Source organism: Schistocerca piceifrons, chromosome 1, assembly GCF_021461385.2.
Source record: "Schistocerca piceifrons isolate TAMUIC-IGC-003096 chromosome 1, iqSchPice1.1, whole genome shotgun sequence".
In the NCBI taxonomy this organism is placed as follows: domain Eukaryota; kingdom Metazoa; phylum Arthropoda; class Insecta; order Orthoptera; family Acrididae; genus Schistocerca; species Schistocerca piceifrons.
The window spans coordinates 876111786-876137210 of NC_060138.1; the positions used below are offsets into that span (position 1 = coordinate 876111786).

General features: G+C 41.2%; 1 protein-coding gene across 1 annotated transcript in view; it reads left to right on the forward strand.

Moving 5' to 3' along the window:
- LOC124716404 (nucleosome-remodeling factor subunit NURF301) overlaps positions 1-25425 on the forward strand; it is a 274017-nt gene that overhangs the window by 16934 nt on the left and 231658 nt on the right. The window contains exons 2-6 of the mRNA XM_047243171.1: positions 9234-9394; positions 15296-15417; positions 21643-21851; positions 22256-22455; positions 22990-23131. Of these exons, the coding sequence (XP_047099127.1) occupies positions 9234-9394; positions 15296-15417; positions 21643-21851; positions 22256-22455; positions 22990-23131 (834 nt within the window). The remainder of the gene's footprint in view (positions 1-9233; positions 9395-15295; positions 15418-21642; positions 21852-22255; positions 22456-22989; positions 23132-25425) is intronic.

Below are 25425 nucleotides of genomic sequence, written 5' to 3' on the forward strand. Positions count from 1 at the left end.
ATGGAGCTGGATAATTTGTTACAGCTCTGTCTTTTTCTGGAAAAGGAAAAAGTCTGTTTTCTGTTTCCAGTAAATTTTCCCTGTCAAGATTTTTGTCAGAGAGGCGCAGAATACTCGCTAATGTTGCAAAATCAGTCAATCCAGGACTGGGTAGTAGAATCCACCTGTGTGTGGTCAGGAAATGCATTGTAACAAGATTCTCTTCCAGTGGTTCTGAGCTGATCTTTCTATCTCAAACCCTAAGGAATGAGCTGTAGCAGTGGTCGACAGCTCTCTTTATCCGTCTGTGATTGTTATGTTCGTCGTTGGCCTGTATGAGGGGCATGCAATAAGTAATGGAACACATTTTTTTCCTTGGCCAATTTTGGTTGGGGGGAGGGGGAGGGCAATTCGGAATCTGTTGTGGGATATTGTGGAATAAATTCCTGCTTCAGAGCCTATAGTTTCATGAAGTACTGATGGTGACGGTGCTTTACATACCCTTCAAAATGGCATATGTAATGGAGGTGTTTTCCAAGCAGAGAGCTGTCATTGGGTTTTTTTTTTTTTTTTTTTTTTTTCCTTTTTTCTTTTTTCTCCCTCCCCCCCCCCCCCCTCCCCTTCTATATATAAAACCAGACCATCTCAGATATTAATAGATACTTGCAAAATGTTTACAAAGACATGGCAGTGAACAAAAGCACAATGAGTCATTGTACAAGATTTCTATTGTCATTGCAACAAGACTGTGCAAACCTGTCCGATATCATGCATGCTGGCCGGCTGCACACAGCTGTGACTCCTGCAGTGTTGGAATGTGCGGACACTCTCTTTCAGGGTAACTGATGGGTCACTATCAAACACCTCACTGCACATCTGGATGTCTGTTGGCAGTGCTGACACACTTGCCACCAGTTGGGATACTCAAAGGCATGTGCTCACTGGGTTCTATAAAAATGCAAATGGACTTCTCCTTCACCATGATGACACAAGGCCTCACACAAGTCTGTGCACCCAAGTGGAGCTCACGAAACTTCATCGGATGGTTCTTCCTCATTTGCCATACAGCTTGGAACTCGCACCTTTTGACTTCCATCTGCTTGGCCCAGTGAAGGATGTACTCTATGGGAAGCACTCGTGGATGTTGTGGACAAATTTGATGCAGCAAGACATTGGCTCTTACATTGGCCAATAGGGTGGTACCATGCGGGACTAAGGCTGTTGCATTGAACAAAGATTGTGTTAAAAAATAGGATTTTGTAGCGAAAAGAGTGGGGAATAATATGATGTATTGGAATCCTGAAAGAAATCAACCTGCTTTCAAAAAAAAAAAATGTGTTACATCACATATTGAAGGCCTCCTGTAGATTTCTTTTATGCGACTGAGTATATTATTTTACTTGAATACAGTTTCACAGTTAAACTGAGCAACTGGACAGTTGACTGAAACTCATCCATTTTTAGTCATCTGGTTTTTTTTTTGTGGGACAAGTATCTCCTCAGTGGTAGACTGCCCAGAGCAACCTTTGTTGGAGTAGTTTTGTCAATATGTAACTAAAGTTTGTCAGTGCTTGTGATGCCCACAAGAAGTCCCATATTAAGATAACACTGGATCATTAATGTTTATTCCACAATACACATTCCTGTTGGCTGGATGTATTTTCCATTTGCAACCTTCAGTACAATGGCCTTCAATACTTGAAACACAGTCTTATCCAACAAGTGACGATAAGAAGCCAATATCACGGAGATGACACCACAGAATTGACTAGTGCCATGACAGGTTTGTCCTTGATTATGACATCAATGTGACTGATCACCTTGTATAGTTTTCCTTGTTTTGGCAACTGGGCTAGTGGCTGGAACTTCTGAATAGCGATGGAGGGCTATAATAGTGTGTTGGACAGTGACCTCAACCTGGGGTGTGATGATGGGCTTAGTCCAGCAGATTGACAGTAGCCATCAACAGTTGCCTTGCATGCATAGAATGGTCCTGTTGTTGGCATCTTGTGGCATAATAGTTACCAAACACTCTTCGTCTTTCTTTACAGTAGCATACTGTATGCTCAGGGCTTGCACAGTGGGAGCATGCTGATAATTGTTTTCTATGCTCCAAATGTCAGCTTTTTTGTGTGTTGTTAAGCGTGATGTTGTCTGACATTTGCTGCATATTTCTAGGGTTACCGACTTCATTCTTATATTGATTGATAGCAATGATCGACATATCTCTTCGTGATTTAACACTGCTACCCGCTCCTGTCAGGGTTTTCAATTCAATGCCGGTACTTCCAGCTGTGTAGGTGTGACATTAATAGGTGTCAAAACCCACATCTCTCTTCCATCAATTTGCATATTAGTGGTGTAAGGTCCTGACAGTCTTCCATGACTGCCATTGGTATGATTTTGGAAATCTGTCAAACATCTTTCAGCATACTCTTTTTCTGGTATATTGCTTCAATGTGCTGGCACCACTTCACGAAATCCTCTGTTGCGGTGACAGTCTTCAAAAGAAGTGCCTTACCCCATCTCATCCATTAGGCTTTAAAATTTGTCAGCCTATCATTTTTAGTTTCATTGTATGACACAGTGCCTAAACACTGTATATTCAAACTATGTTGTCTCCCCTTGATATTTGTTTCGGTTCTTCAGTTGTTTTTCAGCTGTGCAGATTTGCTGCTGTTGGTCCGCAAATGTCTTTTCTTTCTTTCTTATTTTTCCCACTTAAATTTTGTCATAGATCTTGACCTTATCCTTATTGTTTTCAAACAAGTGCTAGACTCTACCATCTGAGTAAAAGTAGACATTGGCAAGACATTGCATGTCATCCCATCTGTTTTATTTAACTTCATGGTTGAATCCTTTTAGGTGTTTCATTGGATCCTGGACAGTGTCTCCCAAAACATGCTGGATGCCTGATGCACACCTGAGTCATGAATGCTTCTTATATCCATTAAGGAATTTAATATTTGTATTTTGGTGCCGACCACAGGGAAGATCAGTTTGGATTCCATAGAAATGTTGGGACACATGAGGCAATTCTCGACCTACGACTTATCTTAGAAGATAGATTAAGGAAAGGCAAACCTACTTTTCTAGCATTTATAGACTTAGAGGAAGCTTTTGACAATGTTGACTGGAATACTCTATTTCAAATTCTGAAGGTGGCAGGGGTCAAATATAGGGATCAAAAGGCTATTTACAATTTGTACAGAAACCAGATTGCAGTTATAAGAGTTGAGGGGCATGAAAGGGAAGCAGTGGTTGAGAAGGGAGTGAGACAGGGTTGTAGCCTATTCCGATGTTATTCAATCTTCATATTGAGTAAGCAGTAAAAGAAACAAAAGAAAAATGTGGAGGAGGAATTAAAATCCATGGAGAAGAAATAAAAACTTAGTGGTTTGCCTACGACATGGTAATTGTCAGAGACCTGAAAGAGCAGCTGAATGGATTGGACATTGTCTTGAAAGGAGGATATAAGCAAAACGAGGATAATGGATTGTAGCCAAATTAAATCAGGTGATGCTGAGGAAATTAGATTAGGAAATAACACTTAAAGTAGTAGATGAGTCTTGCTATTTGGGAAGCAAAATAACGTATGATGGTCAAACTTGGAGGTTATAAAATGTAGACTGGCAATGGCAAGAAAAGTGTTTCTGAAGAAGAGAAATTTGAAAAAATCAAGTATAGATTTATGGGTCAGGAAGTCTTTTCTGAAGGTATTTATATGGAGTGTAGCCATGTACTCAAGTGAAACGTGGATGATAAATAGTTTAGACTAGAAGAGAATGGAAGCTTTTGAAATGTGGTGCTACAGAAGAATGCTTAAGATTATATGGGTAGATCACATAACTGATGAGAGCCCCGCGGGATTAGCCGAGCGGTCTAAGGCGCTGCAGTCATGGACTATGTGGCTGGTCCTCCCTCGGGCATGGGTGTGTGTGTGTGTGTTTGTCTTTAAGATAATTTAGATTAAGTAGTGTGTAAGCTTAGGGACTGATGACCTTAGCAGTTAAGTCCCATAAGATTGCACACACATTTGAACATTTTTGAACTGATGAGAAGGTATTGAATAGAATTGGGGAGGAGAGAAATTTGTGGCACAGCCTGACTACAAAAAGGGATCAGTTGGTAGGACACACTATGAGACATCAAGGGGTGAAGGGTGACCAATTTAGTACTAGAGGTAAATGTGTGTGTGTGTGTGTGGGGGGGGGGGGGGGGGCAAAAATTGTAGAGGGAGAACAAGAGATGAATACAGTAAGCAGATTCAGAAGGATATAGGTTGCAGTAGTTACTCGGAGATGAAGGGGCTCGTATAGTATTGAGTAGCATGGAGAGCTGCATCAAACCAGTCTCTGGACTGAAGACAACAACAACAGCAACAACAACAACAACAACAACATTCTGGTGCCAGCCAGCGAAAATGACTGACAGCGTTATTGGAGCCATGGTAGTGTTGATGTCTGTAGTACCTGTCATCTCCACGAAGCTATGTCCATAGGGTCTGGAATCGAGCACTAATTATGAGAGCAGGGTCAAAAAAAGATGTAACATTCCACACTGAAAGCATGTTTATTGAGCACGAATGAAAGTACAATGTAACCAAACTGCCTTATCTCAGCAGTGTGTGACCCTATTTTATACATGTATAGAATGTTCTGGCAAATTAAAGTGTTTGATAAGTGAGTACATGCCAGAAATCAGGAATGTTAAAGCATAAATAATTTCAAAAGGTGAGACGCATACTGGTACTTGCACTGCACCTTGCAGCCATAGCATGTAACTTACACTAAACCTCTATATTACAAAATCCATACTGATATGTGAGTAATTCTACTGTGCTTTTATACTACAGTCACAGTGATTATTTCTCTTTTGCAACAGCACTTTTTTTTCATATACAGGGTGGTCCATTGATCGTGACTGGGCCAAATATCACACAAACGAAAAAACTACAAAGAACGAAACGCGTTTAGCTTGAAGGGGGAAACCAGGCGGCGCTATGGTTGGCCCGCTAGATGGCGCTGCCATAGGTCAAACGGATATCAACTGCATTTGTTTAAAATAGGAACCCCAATTTGTTATTACGTATTCGTGTAGTACGTAAAGAAATATGAATGTTTTAGTTGGACCACTTTTTTCGCTTTGTGATAGATGGCGCTGTAACAGTCACAAATGTGTTAGTACGTGGTATCACGTAACATTCCGCCAGTGTGGATGCTGTTTGCTTCGTGATACCTGTGTTAAAATGGACCATTTACCAATTGCGGAAAAGGTCGATATTGTGTTGATGTATGGCTATTATGATCAAAATGCGCAACGGGCTTGTGCTACGTATGCTGCTCGGTATCCTGGAGGACATCATCCAAGTGTCCAGACCATTCACCGGATAGTTACATTATTTAAGGAAACAGGAAGTGTTCAGCCACAGGTGAAACGTCAACCACGACCTGCAACAAATGATGATGCCCAAGTAGGTGTTTTAGCTGCTGTCACAGCTAATCCGCACATCAGTAGCAGACAAATTGGGCGAGGAACGGGAATCTCAAAAATGTAGAATGCTACATCAACAGCGATTGCACCCGTACCATATTTCTATGTACCAGGAATTGCATGACGACGACTTGGAACGTTGTGTGCTGTTCTGCCACTGGGCACAAGAGAAATTAAGGGACGATGACAGATTTTTTTTTTTTTTTTTGCACGCGTTCTATTTAGCGACGAAGTGTCATTCACCAACAACGGTAACGTAAACCGGCATAATATGCACTATTGGGCAATGGAAAATCCATGATGGCTGCGACAAGTGGAATATCAGCGACCTTGGTGGGTTAATGTATGGTGCGGCATTATGGGAGGAAGGATAATTGGCCTCCATTTTATCGATGGCAATCTAAATGGTACAATGTATGCTGATTTCCTACGTAATATTCTACTGGTGTTACTACAAGATGTTTCACTGCGTGACAGAATTGCGATGTACTTCCAACATGATGGATGTCCGGCACATAGCTCGCATGCGGTTGAAGCGGTATTGAACAGCATATTTCATGACAGGTGGATTGGTCATCGAAGCACCATACTATGGCCCGCACGGTCACCGTATCTGACGTCCCCGGATTTCTTTCTGTGGGGAAAGTTGAAGGATATTTGCTATCGTGATCCACTGACAATGCCTGACAACATATGTCAGTGCATGTGCGAACATTACGGAAGGCAAACTATTTGCTGTTGAGAGGAATGTCGTTACACGTATTGTCAAATGCATTGAGGTTGACAGATATCATTTTGAGCATTTATTGCATTAATGTGGTATTTATAGGTAATCACGCTGTAATAGCAGGATTTCTCAGAAATGATAAGTTCACAAAGGTACATGTATCGCATTGGAACAACCGAAATAAAATGTTCAAACGTACCTACGTTCTCTATTTTAATTTAAAAAAACCTACCTGTTACCAACTGTTCGTCTAAAATTGTGAGCCATATGTTTGTGACTATTACAGCACCATCTATCACAAAGCGAAAAAAGTGGCCCAACTAAAACATTCATATTTCTTTACGTACTACACGAATATGTAATAAAAAATGGGGGTTCTTATTTTAAAAAATCGCAGTTGGTATCTGTTTGGCCTATGGCAGTGTCACCTAGCAGGCCAACCATAGCGCCATCTGGTTTCCCCCTTCAAGCTAGACAAGTTTCGTTCTTTGTAGTTTTTTTGTTTGACGCTTATTGTGTGAGATATTTGGCCCGGTCACAATCAATGGACCACACACACACACACACACACACACACACACACACATTGATAAATCATTGGATAACCGATAATACTTATCTCTGATGGAGGATTCTAGAAACTGTATTAAGGGAACTGCATACAGTGCCCTAGTGCTGACTTATTCTGGAATACTTTTGAATACTGGTTGTACTTGTTGGCAAATGTCAAGGGAATGTAGTGGCATGTACTATACTTAAGATACTAATACTATTTGTAGAAGAATGGGAAAACTGCCAACAGCCAACTTGAGGGAAGGTCAGTTTGGATTCCAGAGAAATTCAGAAACACAAGAGGCAATACTAACCGTACTACTTAGAAGATAAACAGAAGGAAGACAAACCTACATTTATAGAATTTATATATTTAGAGGAAGCTTTTGACACTCATTGAAATTCTAAAGGTAGCATGGATAAAATACAGGGAATGAAAATTGATATACAACTTTTCTGAAATTAGAGTGTAGTTATAAGAGTCAAAGGGCAGCTGCAGTACAGAAGAGAGTGAGACAGGGATGCAGCCTCTCCCTATGTTATTCAGTCTGTACATTGCACAAGCAGTGGAGGAAACCGAGTAGAAATTTAGAAAGGAAATCAAAGTTCAAAAAGGTATAAAGGCTTTGAAGTCACTCCTCCCTGCCCCTGCTGGATTTAATCTTCGCCATTCCCTGTTCTACACTAGCATATCCCCTTTCCTGCTTCCACTCCAACCCTAACACACTTTGACCTCACTAGCACACCCGTGAAGTCTTTCCTCTTCGCTACTGCTCTCCATTTTGCCCTCCCCCTTCCGAGCATAACCTACGATGCTGCACCTAGAAGCCCACTCTCATTCCCCACTACCATGTTCCTGCATACTTCCAAGGGCAGCAGCAGTAGCATCTTCCTCCACCCCTATGTTACCATCCCTCTCTTTTCCCAATCCCTGCCACTTCTGTATCCTTACTACCGACCCCAACAAAGATTGCTGCTCAACTCGGATGCACTCACAGTCGAACATCATTTAGGTGTGTGTGTGTGTGTGTGTGAGAGAGAGAGAGAGAGAGAGAGAGAGAGAGAGAGAGAGAGAGAGAGAGAGAAGGGGGGGGGGGGGGGGTTGTCTACATCTTGTGAAGGACTCAGTCTCAAAGCTGACTAATATTGAGTAATATATATAGCAGTATTTTTCACTATGCCTGTCTACCATTCAGCCTCTCCTCCATGTGGTGAGTTTCAGTCCATCTGTTTCATATTGTTGTTATACAGAGCTATAGATGTAGATGTTTCCCTACAGCTTTATGAAACAGTAATGTGGACGAGTGTGTAATTGTCTCAGCTCTGTAGATTTTAGTGTCAACTTTCAAAGCGGAGCTGCTACCTTTCTTCAAATAGCTCTTTGGCTATAGGCAGAATCATATTTAAGAATGATTGAAACAGCAAGTTCATTGTTATTTGTCACAATTCATTTTATATTTGGTTATGTGTCATCAGATGTATCCATATGCATTAATGTGACATGCATGAGTTGTGTCTATGATGATGGAGACTGAAATGTCTTAAACACATAGTGGAAACAAAATAAAATAGTTGTGACAGCAACAGTAAACTTGCTGTTTCAGTCAGTATCAATAACAATTATGGTAAAGCATAAACCTATTGCTTCTCACCCTATAGTGGAGATGTTGAGTCACAGATAGGGGCAACAAAAAGACTGTCGGAAAGTAAGCTTTCAGCCAACAAGGGCACACACACACACACACACACACACACACACACACACACAAAACTCACTCACACATTATCACAGTCTCTGGTAGCAGAAGCCAGTTTCAGGCTTCAGCTGCCAGAGTCTGTGGTCATGTGTGTGTGTGTGTGTGTGTGTGTGTGTGTGTTTTCGACGAAGTCATTGTCGGCCAAACTTACAGTCTTTTTGTTGTGCCTGCCTGTGACTAAGCATCTCCAGTATATGGTGAGTAGCAACTATCCTTTTCATAATATTGTTACATTCCATCCTAGACTTTTCATTTTTTGGTAACCTAAGTATCACAATTTATTGTAGTGTAAGCGAAGATGATTATATATTTCACAGGTCACCACATAGTGCGTGGTACTAAACAACACATATTACGCATAAGTGGTTCGTTATGTGGGGCCTGAGTCATGAAGGAAGTCTTGGATTGAATTGAATTAAGATAATATAATGTGGTTTGGAGTGCCTTTTAATTATATCTCTTTAACCAGGTTAATGCACTTCTTTAGCCAGTGTGTAGTTGCAGTGGTTCTTCTATAACATGTACCATTTGAAGTCTTTTTCATGTCATTTTAACTGTGGAAAGAAAAAATCGTGTATATGTAGGAACCGTTTTTGCAAACTCGTATATCTCTTGAATAAAGTCTGAATGAAAAAAAATGTTTGTCTTGTGAAGCAATGGAATGAAAAAAAGGTGTATGCGTATCTGAAGATGCCTCTATGTTCGTGTATTTTCTTAAATTCCAGGCAATATCCATTACGATGATCACTGCAGAATTTGTCACCGGCTGGGGGATTTGCTTTGTTGTGAAACATGTCCAGCTGTATATCATCTGGACTGCATTGATCCACCAATGGAAGATATTCCAGAGGAAGACTGGCAGTGTGGCGTATGCAGGGCACACAAGGTATAAGCTGCATCATATTAAACTTGTAAGGACACAGTGAAATGTCTCTTGTAAGTGAACATCTCTAACAGTTCATTCAGATTTTAACAGAGACATTTGTAGCAGTAATCCATTTGAATGACGCGTCACTTCATCACTTGCCAATATATTAAGTTACCTATGTAATTAATGTTTCCATAGTGGTATTTTCCCAGGCTTAAATGTGATGATGTCAAGCTGCTTCACGAAAAGGAGATAAAACATCAGCAGAGAATTACCACCCCATATCATTATTGCCATTTTTTCAAAATTTTTGAAGAGATTGCACATAATAACTTAATACAGAAAAACTTATTCAGTAGCAGATATTTTAGATTTCAAAAAGGGCTATCAACTGGACAGACCACACTGTCCAGCTGAAAAGTTGTGACACTGATTATACTCGTGATGTATAAGTGATATCAGCACAGTAATTACGGTGGCAGCTTGAACTAACAACTGTAAAAACCAGTTGCGCATTCAACCAATCAGTTGTGAGCAGCCAGTGTTAAGTAGCAAATATGAGGCCTTAGTATGTCAGTGTTGTCGGGTCACAAATCGCAATGGAGCAACATCTGTAAACTAAGTGATCAAGACATACCCCAGAATGTTTGAAAGAGAGGAAAATGTGTGCAAAGTTTGTTCTGTATACCTTGACTCCCAAACAAAAATGACAACATATGTATGCCTGCTGTGACAAATGTGTACAATTCTTTTTTGGTAAAAATATCATAGGTGACAAGACTTGGTATTATCAGTAAGAACCTACTACAAAACGACGCAGCCCAGAATTTCACTTGGAATGGTTAACACTTTGATGACATAACTGATATTTAAGCCAACTGATATTTAAGCCAGTGTGAAGTGCCAGTTGAACCTCGTCCCAAAGAATGAGTTTTCTGACAGTTTCACATGGTTGTAAGAATGTTCTGCTTGTTGTATTCAAGTGGGGACAGATCATGTAGGAGAATACCTGAAGCATTAAAACCATTATCTCAACTTTTCTCTATTTTTTATTAATCCAGTTTCAAACTTTTATGGCTGATGAAGTATATCTATCTTGGTGGATGATATATTAGAATCAATAAATCAGAAATGAATACCAGTGGCAACTTTTTGTGACTTGGTATAAGCTTTCAGTTGTTGAATCAGGAGATCCCCATGCCCAAATGAAAATATCATGGATTTGTAGACATGGCAGCTTAATGCATTTTATCTCATCTGCATGACAGAAAGCAGTGTGTTCAGTTCCATCTACAAATGAATAAGCATTCAGAATTTGAAGCTGTTGAACATTTTGTACCACAGGTTCTATTTCGGTTTCTCTGTTGTTGTTTTTATTTTGCATAAATGATCTTCCTTTGCACTGTTAGAAGATACTAATCTTGTTTTTTGCCAAATAATTTAAGTATAGGAAAATAAGTAGTTCATGTCCCATAACTGAAAGGGCACAGATAATGAAATATTTGAAAATGTAAAGGTATGGGTTTAGGATAAATGACTTATCATTACATTTGACAAGGCTCAGTTCATACAATTCAGTACTTTTCATAGAACTCCACAAGATATGAAAATAGTATCTTCGAACTATGAAATACAATAAGTAGAAAATGATAAGGTCCTGGAGCCACTGATAGATAACATCTGAAATTTCATGCCTTTCAGTCTGATAACATTCATGCTCAATGAATGGCACACACATTCAGTTATGTGTTTTTCCACCAATGCCCACTTCATATTTTTCCAGCATCCACCATACTTCCAAATTTTCGACTCCACAGTTGATATTCCTTTATGTCTGCCGTCTGTTAATGTTCCTGATAGCACTCCTTGATTGCCATCGTGAGATGTTGGGTACTCTGCCAGATATCACCATCATTCATGCATGATATTTCGACACCATGACTCATTGTCATCATGAGGTGCTATCCGAGACTGCTTATTGAGTGGAATGGGTCCGGTATTTATAACTACTGCCTTCTCCTTCCACAGTCTGTTCCAGTCATTCCATTTACAGTCCCCGCCTGCTAGCAGCATCCTTAGGTATCAACTCTTTGGATGGTGTGCCTATCCACACGCTGGTGTTCAGTTTTAGATCCTGTGCGGTTCTAGGTGTTCCCTCTGTTGTCCACTCCCAGTAGAAGTGTCCTGTGAACTTCCACCTTTGATCCAGTGTGCCTGGTGCTCTATCTGGGGTTCGTTCCTCATGTCCACACCCTCAGAACAATAGGGGGTTGTGAAGAAGAACTGAGGATGTGGACGTGGATAATGAGCCCCAGACAGAGCACCAGGCACACCAGACCAAAGATGGAACTTCACAGGTTGCCTCTAGTAGGAGTGGACCTCGAGGGGAACACCTAGAACCACACTTGACTGAAAACGGAAAACCAGAAGCAGGCGAGTGGACTAGACCATAGATGAAACACAAGCCCTCAGCCTGGTACCTAAGAGTGTTTCTAGCAGGAGTGGACCACAGATGAGACACCTGGAACAACAACAGACTGAAAATGGAATACCAGTGTGTGGCCAGGGGCACCAGACCAAAGGGGGAATGACTAGTGATGCTGTTAGTGGGCATGGACAGCAAATGGAATGCTTGGAACAGACCATGGAGGGGAAGGCAGAGGGTATGTATACCGGACACGTTCCACTCCATGAGCGGTCTCAGATAACTCCCAATGAAGATAAAGAGTCACGTTGAAATATCATGTGTGAATGACGCTGATATCTGGTGGAATACCAGATGCTTCAAGATGCCAACAGATCAGTGTGAAAGTCTGAAGAATTACAATGGATAATTGTTTAGAATAATGTATATTAATTCTCTCTCTCTCACTCACTCACTCACTCACACACACACACACACACACACACACACACACACACACACACCTGCACAACTACATTGTGCCGGCTGAATACGTAACTCTGGGATTGGGGTTCCGTAGGTGTTCTGGGGTGAGGGGTTGTCGGGTAGGGGTGGGTAAAGAGAAAAAGAGATTGGAAACAGGAAGAGGGTTTGGTGAAGGGTAACTGGCAGCTGAGAGGGAGGCAGCAGGTGTGCAAGATACTAATGTGGAAAACAGACCAAAGAATGTAACATCTTATGACTATCTCAATGAATCGCAGATGGAAGCAGTCAACTCATACAGATACATGGGTGTAACACTTCGTAGGGGTATGAAGTGATGAAATGGAATGATGCAATGGAATGATCAGATAGGCTCAGTTGTGAGTTAAGCAGATAGCAGACTTCAGTTTATTGGTAGATTACAGAGGAAATGTAATCGGTCTACAAAGGACTCTGTGTACAAGTCACTCTTGCAGCCCATCCTAGAAGATTGCTTAAGTGTGTGGGACCATTACCTGATAGGACTAGCACTGGATAGTAAAAACTTACAGAGAAGGGCAGCATAATCAATCACAGATTTGTTTGCTCCATAGGAGAGTGTGACAGAGATGCCGAAGAAACTGAACCAGCAGACTCTTGAAGAATATAGTACAACCTTCAATGTATCGCTGCTTCAATGGGGATCGCAAGGATAAGACTAGGTTAATTACAGCATACATGTAGGCATTTAAACAGTCATTCTTCCCACATTCCTTGTGTGAATGAAACCGGAAATCATTTGCAGAGTATAGATGTAGATAGGGCAGCAGGTGTGGAGTAGGCATGTGACACATGGCAACCCAAGCTGGTGAGTTTGTGCGGTGCACAGTGACAATGTGAAGGTGTGGATTGAGAGTGAATGTCAGAACAGAGGAAGGGGAGAATGTTGGGAAGTTGGTGTGAGTGCAGTCTGTTAGTGCAGTCGGGGATTATGGGGTGAAAAATGTACTGCAAGGATAGCTCCCATCTGCATAGTTCAGAATAGCTGGTGCTGGGAGGAACGGCCCAGATGGCAGAGGTTGTAACACAACCCTTGAACTCTAGCATATAGTACTCAGCAGTGTATTACTCCACTTGGTGGTCAACTCTGTTCTTTGGCATAGTTTGTCAATGCCCATTCATTCTCATGGTCAACTGGCTGGTGGTCATGTCCAAATAAAATGTTGTGCAGAAATTGCAGCACAACTGGTGTATGACATGGCTGCTTTCACAGTTGGTCCTGGCTCTGATGGGTTAGGATAAGCTTATGACAGACGTAGTTGGTGTGTGAATCAGGCAGGCCTTGCACCTTGTTCACCCACAGTCATATGAGCTCTGCAGCAAGAGTTTTCGAGTAGGAGTGGCATGGGGATGGATCAGGATGTTGGTTAGTTTGGGAGGGCAGCAGAATATCATTTTAGGAGGGGACCTGATGATAGATAATTGAAACTCTGGCGAAGGACATAATTTAACTGCCCCATGAGTGGGTTCTGTTGCCCATGGTCTTGCTGCCATCAAACACTGCGTCTCCCTACATCCTTCCAATTCCGAACCCCTACACCATTCCTTATACCTGTACCAATTATATCCTCAGACACTACTGGTCCCTTTTGAGGAGAAGATATACAAACTGATCTGCTGCACTGACATGGGCACCCACACGGCACTCACCTCTGCCAATTTATCTGTGGATTGTCTAGAGGAAACCCTCTTAGCCTTCAAAAAACCCAAACCTCTTGTTGGTTCAGGTTCATTGATGACATCCTCATGATCTGCACCCAGAGCCAAGACACCTCTTCATCATTCCTGCACAACTTCACCACCTTCTGCCCCATCTGCTTCACCTGTTTTTTTATCCCCACATGCCACTTCCTGGACGTTAGCCCAACATACTACTTCCTGGATGTTGACCTCCACCTCTCTGATGGCTCCATCCATACTTCTGTCCACATCAAGCCTACTAACTAACAACAGTACCAGCATTTTGACAGCTGGTCACCCTTTTCACACCAAAATCTTGCTCCCAGTTAGCCTGGTCACCCATGGATAGCATTTCTGCAGTGATTGGAATTCTCTTGCCCAGTATGCTGAATCTCTTTCAAAGACTTTCACAGACAGGAATCGGCCCACAGATTTCCCACACCATATCCTCAGACCATCCTCCAAGAACCAACTGCAAATCACCCAGTATCACCCCAAACTGGAGCCTCTAAACCACATCTTTCTTCAGGACATCAGTTTTCTATCATCATGCCAAGAAATGAGAGACACCCTTCTCATGATCCTTCCCATCCCTCCTGAAGTGGTATTCTGCTGCCCTCCCAACCTACAGAGCGTTGTGGTCCATATCCTTGCCATTCCCACTCACAGCCATAAACCTGCGGAAGACCCAGGTGCAAAACTGCCCAATTTACCAATGTAGCATCTCCTCCTCTAGTCCCGTCACAGGTGTATCCTATTCTATCAGAGGCAGAGCAGCCAACAGCCTTGCCTCGTGAATACACTGGTTCTTAACAGCTCAGTGAAATCAAACAGCTGAGCCAAATTTGTATTTCCATTTTCAAACTAATTAATGTTAAAATGGAGGTACACCATTAATAGAAATAATTTGATTTTTTTATTTGCTGGATTGATTGTTGCTGGAATTTCTTTTTGCTTTTGACTGCAGGACAAGTGACACTCGCATGAGCTCCATTATTTCAAGCGTACGATGTTCTGAGAAGAATCTGTTTGTGAAAATCCTTCAGAAGGTGGAGAACTTGTCAGACTGTCTTTATTTTGCATGTTTGTGAATTGCACCTGATCTTCATTTACCCTAATCATCATTAAGTATGAAACATTACTTCTTCTTAATTTGAAGGTATTGGGAATGAAACAGCTATTGTGTACTTTTCAGAATATTTTAGAATTACTTTCTGGAGTTTGGTAAACATGATTCACTTCTACTTCAGTTGGACTGAAGATTGTTTTTTATAAAGATAGGTAACACCAACATAATTTTATGTTATCTATAGGTGTCTGGCGTGACGGATTGCATACCAGATGTTGAAAAGACAGGAAACTTGTGCAGACAAGAACATCTGGGATTTGATCGGCATGGACGGAAGTATTGGTTTTTGGCTAGACGGATATTCGTGTAAGTATTATATTGTTTTTTTTCCCCCCCGCCCCCTTGCATCTTTTTACTCCCCCTCCCCCTTCTCATCCTCCTCCACCAGGATAAGTAGTCCTTAACTCTCTGTGGCTAATTACCACTGTCTAGTATATTGAACATCCACAGCAGAATAAAATCAGGAAAAATCAGACACTCACTGGAAGCAGGTTGGTAGTGGTGCATAGACACATGTAACAGCACAAGAACGTCACTAGCTTTCAATCTGCCATTGTTTTACCAGCTAAACAAGAAGTATTCTCTATTGTCATGGTGTGTCTACGAATCGCCCACAGTCAGTTTCAGGTGTGTGGTTGCCTTTTCTTAGTTTTGTTTGTTTTCTCCAGCATGTTGTAATACGAGCAACCACAATAATTATCAGGATGTGCTCCTTGGTGTGGTGGCTACTACACACGGAGAAAACATGGAGCAGTTAAAGAATTACTTTATTCACAGCACAAATATGTCTCAGGCGATAAAAGTAATCTAATAACAGCAAATCCAAAGCAGAGTCCAGTTGAAGAACCAGGTAGTTCATGCGCAGAGCACTAGATGATGATGGTAACAGTCCAGTGGATGAAGTAAGTGCTGGAGCGTTGTCAGCAGCCTAAATAAGCCGCTTTAGTTTATGTGGTTGCTAATAGGGCTCTGTGTGCATTGGTGCACACAACTTTCATCGCCGGCTTGCGACAAGCTGGCAGGTGCTGTTCCTGGTGGTCAGCTCCGGTGACAAATGCCATGGAATAGCAGGTGAGCCTCAGTTATGTAGCATGCTGGGAGTGTGATGGAATGGTGCTGTGCTGTCTGTGCAGCAATGTGTACATTATGCACACTCTATGTGGCAGCTGGGAAAGGCAGTGATAGCTTCTGCTCGAGGTGCAACTTCTGGAGAAGAAGAGGCCTGGTAACGTCTGCTATGTGGTTATGTGTAAGGGTTACTGCATCCATCCCTCCTCGGGGGAGGGTCGACTGGTCATCAGCTGTAAAATCTGCGAGACCTAAGGTGCTGGTAGTCCCCCACAGACATGACATCCATGTCATTGCTGAGTACTGGTGATTCTACCAGCTCACTGTTTGGTGGCTGGAGGCTGTAGGTCTGGAAGATGCCCAGATAGGAGCAGCCATTGCGTGGACAGAGACTAGGTAGCTCATAACTGGGCGTCTACTGGGTCTCTGTTGGTGGTGATGCCACTTTCGCATCACTCTTCCCAAAGGCACAGTGTAGCAAGTGAAGCACAGGTGCTGCCTGGAAAGATGGTCGTGGTGGGGGCCGTAGGCGGTATAGCACGCCTTAGTGTGGCTGGAAATTATTTGGTGTGGATCCAGTTGGCTGTTGGGTGACGGTAGGCAGGCCCTTGGCTGGTGACAGAGATGCATCAGCCTTCTCTTGTAGATTCCTGGAAAATGTTTCGTCTGTGTTGCTTTTGTTAGAAGATGTGGGTGGTGCAGAGTGTTGAAAAGTAGTGAGGGTAGGAGGCTTCAGGTGCTCCAGGATGTATGTTGCTGGAGGTGAGTAGAAAGGGGCACGAGAGGGATCAACCTCTGGGGAAGGTGCCATATCGGCTGGAGTAGATGGTGGTGGCGACTGCCCAGTGACGTGCAGGTGTTGTCGGTTGAGGTTTTGTATGAGTTGCCTGTCAGCCCCTTTCAGCAGAAACACCTTGCATCCCTATTGCTACTGGATGAGCACCAGGACCCTGTCCAGTTGCTTGTGCCCAGACTGTGGTGCCCAGTCAGAACTACAGTGCTTACGGTGCTGATGCTGATGCTGGTGCCGGTGCCCAGTGTAGGGCTGTCATCAACAAGTGAAGCAGCCTGAGCGGCTAGCAGTCATGAAGAAGTTCTGCTAAACTCTTTGTCTCCCATGGGCATGGCTCTTTGTAAGAACTTAAAAATCAAGTTAAAGCATTTTCCACGGAACTGCCTCCGATGCACTTCTGCAAATGTGTTTTGAATGTTCACACCAGTCGCTCAGCTTCAGCATTGGATTGTCAATGAAGATGGAGCTCTAATGTGCTGGATGCCATTCATGGCACAGAAGTTTCTGAAGGTTTATGAAGTAAACAGGGGGTTGAAAGTTTGGGGAAGGTCTTCAAATGAAAACATTTTGATAAGGTCTTAATGGCATTTCTTCCAGTTGTGGAAGTTGGGCGAACTACACATTGCAAGTAGGAATATGCTAATTTGTTCCCAGGAAGGGGTCCAGAAAGTCTAAGTGGGCCTGTGCGGTGTAGACCATGTAGAAAAAGTTTTCTTGGGCTTTCTGTGTGATGCATGTGTTGCATGACTGGACCAGTTGTTCTGTTTAGTTGTCAGCACCTGGCCAATATACATATCAGTGTGCCAGTATTTTACTCCTAGATATCCCCCAGTGGCCGTAATGCAGAAGCTGTAGAATGTTGTTGTGTAATGATAGGGGTATGACTATTTGTGGTGATGCATGTTCCATAGCTAGCAGCACTACTCCATTAACCAAAATCAATCGCTTTCATATTTGAAAATGTTGGTATAGTGGATCCTCTTTCCGTTCTGGCAGCTTCTCTGTCAAAGCATGCAGAATGTTGAGATGAACATTGAGACGAGGTCTGTACCCATGGCAGCTGCCATGTGCATGCCTGTAGTTGGGAATGTGTCTGTTGTTAACAATGCTTTCTCATCTAGATGGAAACATAAAACATCTTTTTTGTTGTATGACAGATTGGGACCCGTTGGTAGCTGAGAGGAGCATCTGCTTTTGTGTGTTTGTCTGGGGTATGAAAATGAATTTCATAATTAAATCTGCTTAAGAAAAGTGTAACGTATGAGCTGTTTTATTTAGTGGCCTTGATGAGGGGCTGTACGGTGATGTGAGAGGCTCATGGTCTGTTTTAAGATGAAATTTCATTCTGTACAAAAACATGTGAAATATCTTGAGTGCATATATAATGCCTCAAGCTTCTTTTTCAATTTGTGACTAATTCTTTTGGGCAGCTCTCAATGTCTTGGAAGTGTAAGTTATTGGCTCTTCAGTCCTGTCAGATTACAGATATGCTAAGATGGCACTAGTCCAGTAGTCTGAGGTGTCAGTCACAACTGTGAACTGTTTGTAGACTGAAAGGTAGCTAAACACAAGGCTTAGCAAAGGCAGACTTCCCAAGTTTGAAATGGGTGTCACAGTCCTGTGTCCACACAAATGGTGTATGTTTCTTGCTTAGTTGATTCAACGGTTGAGCAATTTTTAAGCATTTGGGACGAATGTATTGTAGAAGAAAACTTTCCTAGAAAAGGTATCAGTTCTTTCTTTGACTGTGCTAGTGCTATGATCACTTCTATGTTAGTGGTCATTGGTTTGATGCATGCATGTGAAATTGTGTGTTCCAAATATTCAGTTGATGGCTGAAAAAACTTAGATTTTTGTAGGTTATACTTCAATCTTGATTCTTGAAGTGTTTGCAATAGCATATGCAGATTCCATAGATGTAGCCACAGTGGAGATTCCCATTACTACCATCATCAAGAATAATTTATACAGCATGAACAATCCTGCTGGAGGAACATCTGCAACTGACCATTGTAGCAGAGGTTGAAAATACCGCTTCAGTTGTAAGATTCTCTTTATTTTCCTGTGCTTAAACCATGACTGGTTTCGGGCTCTTACATGCCCATCATCAGGTGAGATACTGAAAATAAACAAGAGACCAAAGCTAATAATCATCCATTGTATTGTATGGTGTCACTTTGGCACTGACTTAAATATTACCACACCTAGCCTGAGTGCTGTTTTCTAAAATGTTATATGAAACTTCTTCTTTGTTTTCTCATATGTACTACGGTGTGGAGAGGGGGGGGGGGGATTTAGCTTCGGTCTCAAGTTTATTTTCAGTATCACACATAATGATAGGCGTGTAAGAGACAGAAAACGATCATGTTTTAAGCAATGGAAAAGAAAAAGAACCTTAAAACTGAAGCGGTATTTTCATCCTCTAAGGTTCTCTTTATTTTCCTGTGCTTAAACCATGACTGGTTTTGGGCTCTTACATGCCCATCATCAGGTGTGATACTGAAAATAAACAAGAGACCAAAGCTAATAATCATCCATTGTATTGTATGGTGTCACTTTGGCACTGACTTGGGTATTACCACACCTAGCCCGACTGCTGTTTTCTAAAATGTTATATGGAACTACTTCTTTGCTTTCTCATATGTACTATCGTGTGTAAAAAAAATTATTGTTAGTTTCAGTCTCATGTTTATTTTTAGTATCACACATGATGATAGAAAAAGAACCTTAAAACTGAAGTGGTATTTTCAACCTCTGTTGTGCAGCATGGTATATTTTGCGTCAGTTGCTCAAGAAATCTTTGAAACAAGGCAGTTGCAACTAGGTGTCTACCAAGACTATTTTTGAGAAATATCTCCCACCAGCTAGTTTGGCCATTAATTCTTCTGTATGTGTTGTTGGATATGAAATGATTTGAGTCTGTGCATTTACCATCATTTTGAAATCGTCACATAATCTTAATTTTTTTGACAGCTTCTTAATGACTACCAGTAGTGTTGCCAATTGACTAGATGCATTGGTTCAGTGATAGCCAAATTTGTTAGTCCATCAAATTCCTCCTTAACCTGTTTACGAAGAGCAGTGGAACAGGAAGCGCTCTGCAGAAGTGGGGACGAGTGGAAGCTTTAAGCATGATGTGGGCTGTGAACTCTTGGGTCTACCAAGTGCAGCAGAGGAGATGTCGGGGTATCCCTTGCTTAATGATTCTAAGTTCTGAAAATAGAATTTATGTGACATAAATTTTTTTGTATCTGTGCTTGTAAAGCCAAATGATGTTAATGTATCCAAATCAAGTACTGACATCCTGTGCTTGCCATTTGGCATGCCTGCAGCTGTTATGTCAACCCATCTTTCTAATTGCTAGCCTGCTGCTTGTGACACTTAGAAAGCCTATGCTAGAGCTGTAACCTCTCCAAGTGGTGGGTCACCAAACTGTAAAGCCTGCTGTACAGCTTCTTTATCCAGGGCAGAATGAATAATGGTGTCCCTGACCATTTTGTCAGTGTATAATTCCTTATGTTTCAAAGTTACAAAATGACACTTCTGTCAAAGTGTGGGTAGTTCTCCTGCCCATGCTCTGTAGGTCTGATTAGGATGTTTTTTTTTTTACACTGATAAAACTCTACCCTAGACGATATCATATGCTCATGTCGGGGCTAATTTACATGAAAATCTGCAAGTTTGCAGCTTAATCCATGACAAGAATAGAGCTTTTATAGTGTCAGCATACTTGGGAAGCTTCAAAGTGACGTCTGAGCTGCTTTTCATACAATTTCCCATTCTCTGCTGATTCCTTGTGTGGAGGGAATGGCGGCTGGTGGTGCTGCTGCTTTTTCATGAGTTTTGGCAAAACCTTTCCCAACATGTAGAAGTTACTACAATTTGAAGACAACATGCAACAGCTAAACACTTATTTTATTTACATTAAAAGTGTGATCACTGGGAGTAGTAGTGGTGGTGGTGGTGGTGATAATGGTGCAGCAGACAGAGTGAGTGCTGGAGCTTTAGCAGTGGCCGAATAAGCTGCCATAGTTCATATGGATGGTGATGGTGCCCTGTGTGCATCAGTGCATGCAACCTTCATTGCAGACTCGCGACAAGGGAGAGGGTGCTGTTCCTGATGGTTGACTTCATGGCAAATGCCATGGAATAGTCGGCAAACCTTGATAATGTAGAAAGACGGGAATGATGCTGCGCTATCTGTGCAGCAATGTGTAGACTGCACACACTCTTTGTGACGGTCAGGATGGGTGGTGATAGCCTGTGCTGGAGATGTCACCGCTGGAGATTGAGATGCTTAGTAGTGTCAGCCAAGCAGTAATTTGTAGGCATTTTTGCTCTCGGCACCTGTGCTATTGTTGTGGGCACCCCATTGCATCATTGCAGAATCTAGTAGGGTAAACTCCAATGCACTTAAAACACTTTCCTTCGAGAAAACAACCCTCTTTGTAATACGTAAATTTCTGATAGCTGTGATATCTAGTCACTAACCCAGATAGATGCCACCCATATCACTTATATTGCATTTCTAATTTTTTTGACATCTTAAATGGTTGTTACACAGAATTGTGATTTCTTTTTATAAGTTTTCTGTTTTCCTTTGCCTAACGAACATACAATATTTTTACTAATATTATTTATAGCATCTAGTGATGATATATTTTCCATAGAGAGAGTGAAGATGGTGAAACGTGGTACTACAGTACGCAATCCCAGCTTGAAGAACTCGTGGAAAGTCTTGATAAAACACATATGGAAGCAGCCCTAGCACGGGAAATTAATGATTTTAAAGATGAGATAATTCGTCAGATGGAACTAACGGAGAAAATAACTAACCAAATGAAGGGCAACAAGAAATCATATCTTGATACAGAAAATGGTAAGAGAGAATTTAATTTGTCTTTTGTAAGCATTTTTTGTCAAAAAGGAAGTTTTCTTTTTGTGTAAGAGTGTGTTCTTTTCTTAGTAATAACTTTAGGTTGCTTTATGTACACAGTTATGTCGATTTGATCATCTGTACGATACACAATTGGATAGACAGTATTGTTGGTGAGATAAATTTTTATTTGTTCAAGCCACTTGAAATAATACAAATTAAATGAATGGTAAATAAGTTTTTATAAAGCAGGAAGAAGCAAGCAGTTTTATAAGATATGATAACCGTCATCGTTTGGCTGCTACAACCTTAGGTGTTTACTCCTTAACTGAGCATTGCCTCTTGTGCAACTGAGGTAAGATTTAACATTTAGTTTGTTCTCTATCAACATATTACTTTCATTTCAGCTGCACTTGCAAAGATTCAGAAAGAAAGGTTAGAACGCAAGGTGAGGGAAGAGGAAGAACGCCGTGAAAAGGAGAGGCAGGATGCAGAAGATCAAGTTCGTCGTATGCATGAAGATTTTGATGATTTTCATAATACATCCTCAAGGATTTCATCAGATGACTTTAATGATCCAGCGGGAAAGATTTCACCAATAACAGTTGTAAGTAACGTGTTGGAAAGAAACATATTTTTACACATAACTTCTGTTATTTAATTTGTTTTATGTTCATCTATCTAGTTTTGTCACTGTGAAATGGTCTTGCTCATAACTGTATTTCATAGATTACAATCTTTGAGAGAGAATTTGTGTGAGAATAGTGTACTGCCCTAGTAAGTGACTGGAGCCTTATGACTTGAATATGATAAATGATGTGACTCATTGATAAGTTCCTTGTACTGAAAAATATCTTTACGTATGCTGTCATCGAGTATTGCTTGTATTCTAGTTTTCTGAGTTACATAAATAGTTGTGATTCAGTGGCTGTTGTATCATATAGGTGACAATATTTGCATATAATGATAATATGTAGCGCATGAAATCATATGAATGCTGCATAATGCTGTACTTAGCTCCTCCTCTTTAATTGCTCGACTGATGCAGTCACAGATTATCTGCTGTTAAAGGGCCAGAGCGACCTAATATTAATCAAAACAGTTCTGCAACACAAACTGATAATTTGGTGTATGGTTACAGCAAACATCTGAGACAGTGACAAGCAGCACTACAACAACAATAGAAACGAAATATTCCCCAGGGGAAGGTGCAGAACATCTCTCTGAAGTTACGACAGTGACTACTACAGCAACTACAACTATGACATCGTCGACAGCTCAAGGTAATAAGAAACTGTCTTTGTACATTTTAATTGAGGGATATTTGATGAAAGTAACCAGTGTTGTCATTAATGTATATTGTGAATATTGTCAATTTCAATTCAGTTTATTGCTCTTATCACGTAATTTTACATGCATGCACATTTTCAACTAAGTATGAAGTTTTTACAATTTCAATTTTTTTTAGTTACGTTATTTTTTATTATGTTATAATTCAAGATAAATTCATGTTATAGGGGCATTTTTGGATAAGCCACTGCTTGACTCACTTTTTAGAAGTATCCCCTGTCAATATCTTAGCTTTCTTTGGTAACAAGTTATTAAAAACAGCTCCTTTGACATAGGGGCTTTTCACTGTTAAAGTTAATCTTCTGTTAACCATATTAGTCTTTTCTATCCCTTGTTTCATAGTTGTGAACATCAGTGTTTATTTTTATGATCTTAGTGTCCTCTTTTCATTAGTGTTATAGTTTCTGGTATATACATGGCATAAACTGTGAGAATATTGTGTCTAATGAATAGGGGTTTGCAAGAAGATCCTGGTTTTACATTTGCTATGTTCCTCAAGGCTCACTTCTGCAGTATGAAAACCCTTTTCATATTAGTTTGGTGTGTCCCACCCCACAGTACTATTCCATAAGACAAGGAAGGGTATGCTAATCCATAATAATTATAAGAATTAAGAATCCATAAGAATTAAGATGTGGCGATAATCTTAATACAGGCTGTACATAAAGTCTGGAACACTTTCAGTTATCTATTGCACAAGAAAAAACATTGTACAGATATCATACATATGTCATTTTGAAGAGAAGCACCGAAAGTTCACCCCATGTATACAGCCACATTGTAGTTTGGAGCGTTCTGTATGTTGGAGTTCGATAAAAACAAGTGTGTTGCAGCTGTTCAGCGGGTGTTTAGAACCACGTATGGTAAGAAGCCACCAACAAGGAAGGCCATTTACCACTGGCACAACAAATTCGTTACGACAGGTTGCTTGTGCCTGGCAAAGAGAAGCACACGTCCCAATGTGAGTGAAGTGAATTTGGAGCACATACGAGAGACATTCATAAGGAGTCCAAAGAAATTGGTGTGTTGTGCATCCCATGAACTCTCTGTTCATCTTTCAGCAGGATGGGGCTCCACCCTATTTTCATCGTGAAATTCGTGGGTACCTGAACACAGAACTGCCACATTGAAGGATCAGCTGTGATACAGAAGGGCACAGTTGTTTCATGAAATGGCCTCCCCGATCACCAGATCTCACTCCATTGTGACTTCTTCATGCGGGGACACATTAAAGATCTGGTGTATGTATGGCCTCTACCATGTGATGCAGCAGAGCTCCTGGAGATAATACAAGAAGCAACTGCCACAGTTGACGATGCCATGCTGGGATGGGTATGGCAAGAATTCAATTACCATATTGACTTCTGCCGGGTCACTCTTGGTTCACCCATCAAATATTTTTGGGGGGGGGGGGGGGGACTTTCAGAGTTTCTCTTCAAAATGCAATATTTGTGACATCTATACAATGTTTAGTTCTTGTGCAATAATTAATTGAAAGTGTTCCTAGATTTTATGTACATCCTGTACATATAGACTGGTTGTTATTTTTTTGCAGACATAATCAACCTGCTGCTTCCATGAAAGTCGATTGTCTATTTATAAACCCAAGAATTTAGAATCCGTACAGATTTTTGGTAGATTTTCATCAGTCACAGTATTTTGTCTGTTTGGACCACTTTTTAAAATGATTTACTTTTAGATTGTCTCTTTCAAAGTAAGCTCTTGCCATTTCAATAAAGTTATGTATCTCAACTAGGCTGCCCTCACTGTCTGCACAGCGGACACCAGATGTATCATCTTTATACATAGTGATCAATTGCTTATTGTCAAGAGAACTTGGGAAATCATTTACATAGTGTATGAATGGGACTGGACTTAAAATGCGGCCCTAAGGAACACCAAAATGTCTATTTTATATACTTGACCTTCTCCTCTCTAGTGAAATGAAATGACCGTGTGGCATTTATTGGCTGGGATATCCCCTTCGGGATTCGGACGCCGTGTTGCAAGTCTTTTTGGCGGACGCCACTTCAGCGACTTGCATGTCAATGATGATGAATGATACACAATACCCCGTCTCCTGCCGGGAATCGAAACCCCTCCCCCCCTCTCCTCACCAGTATTTCTCCATTAGAGTATATAATCTCCATGCACTGCTGTCTACCCTTTAAATATGTTTTTAGCAACAGAGTACAAAAATGCTTGCATATGTGGTACATTGTGTGGG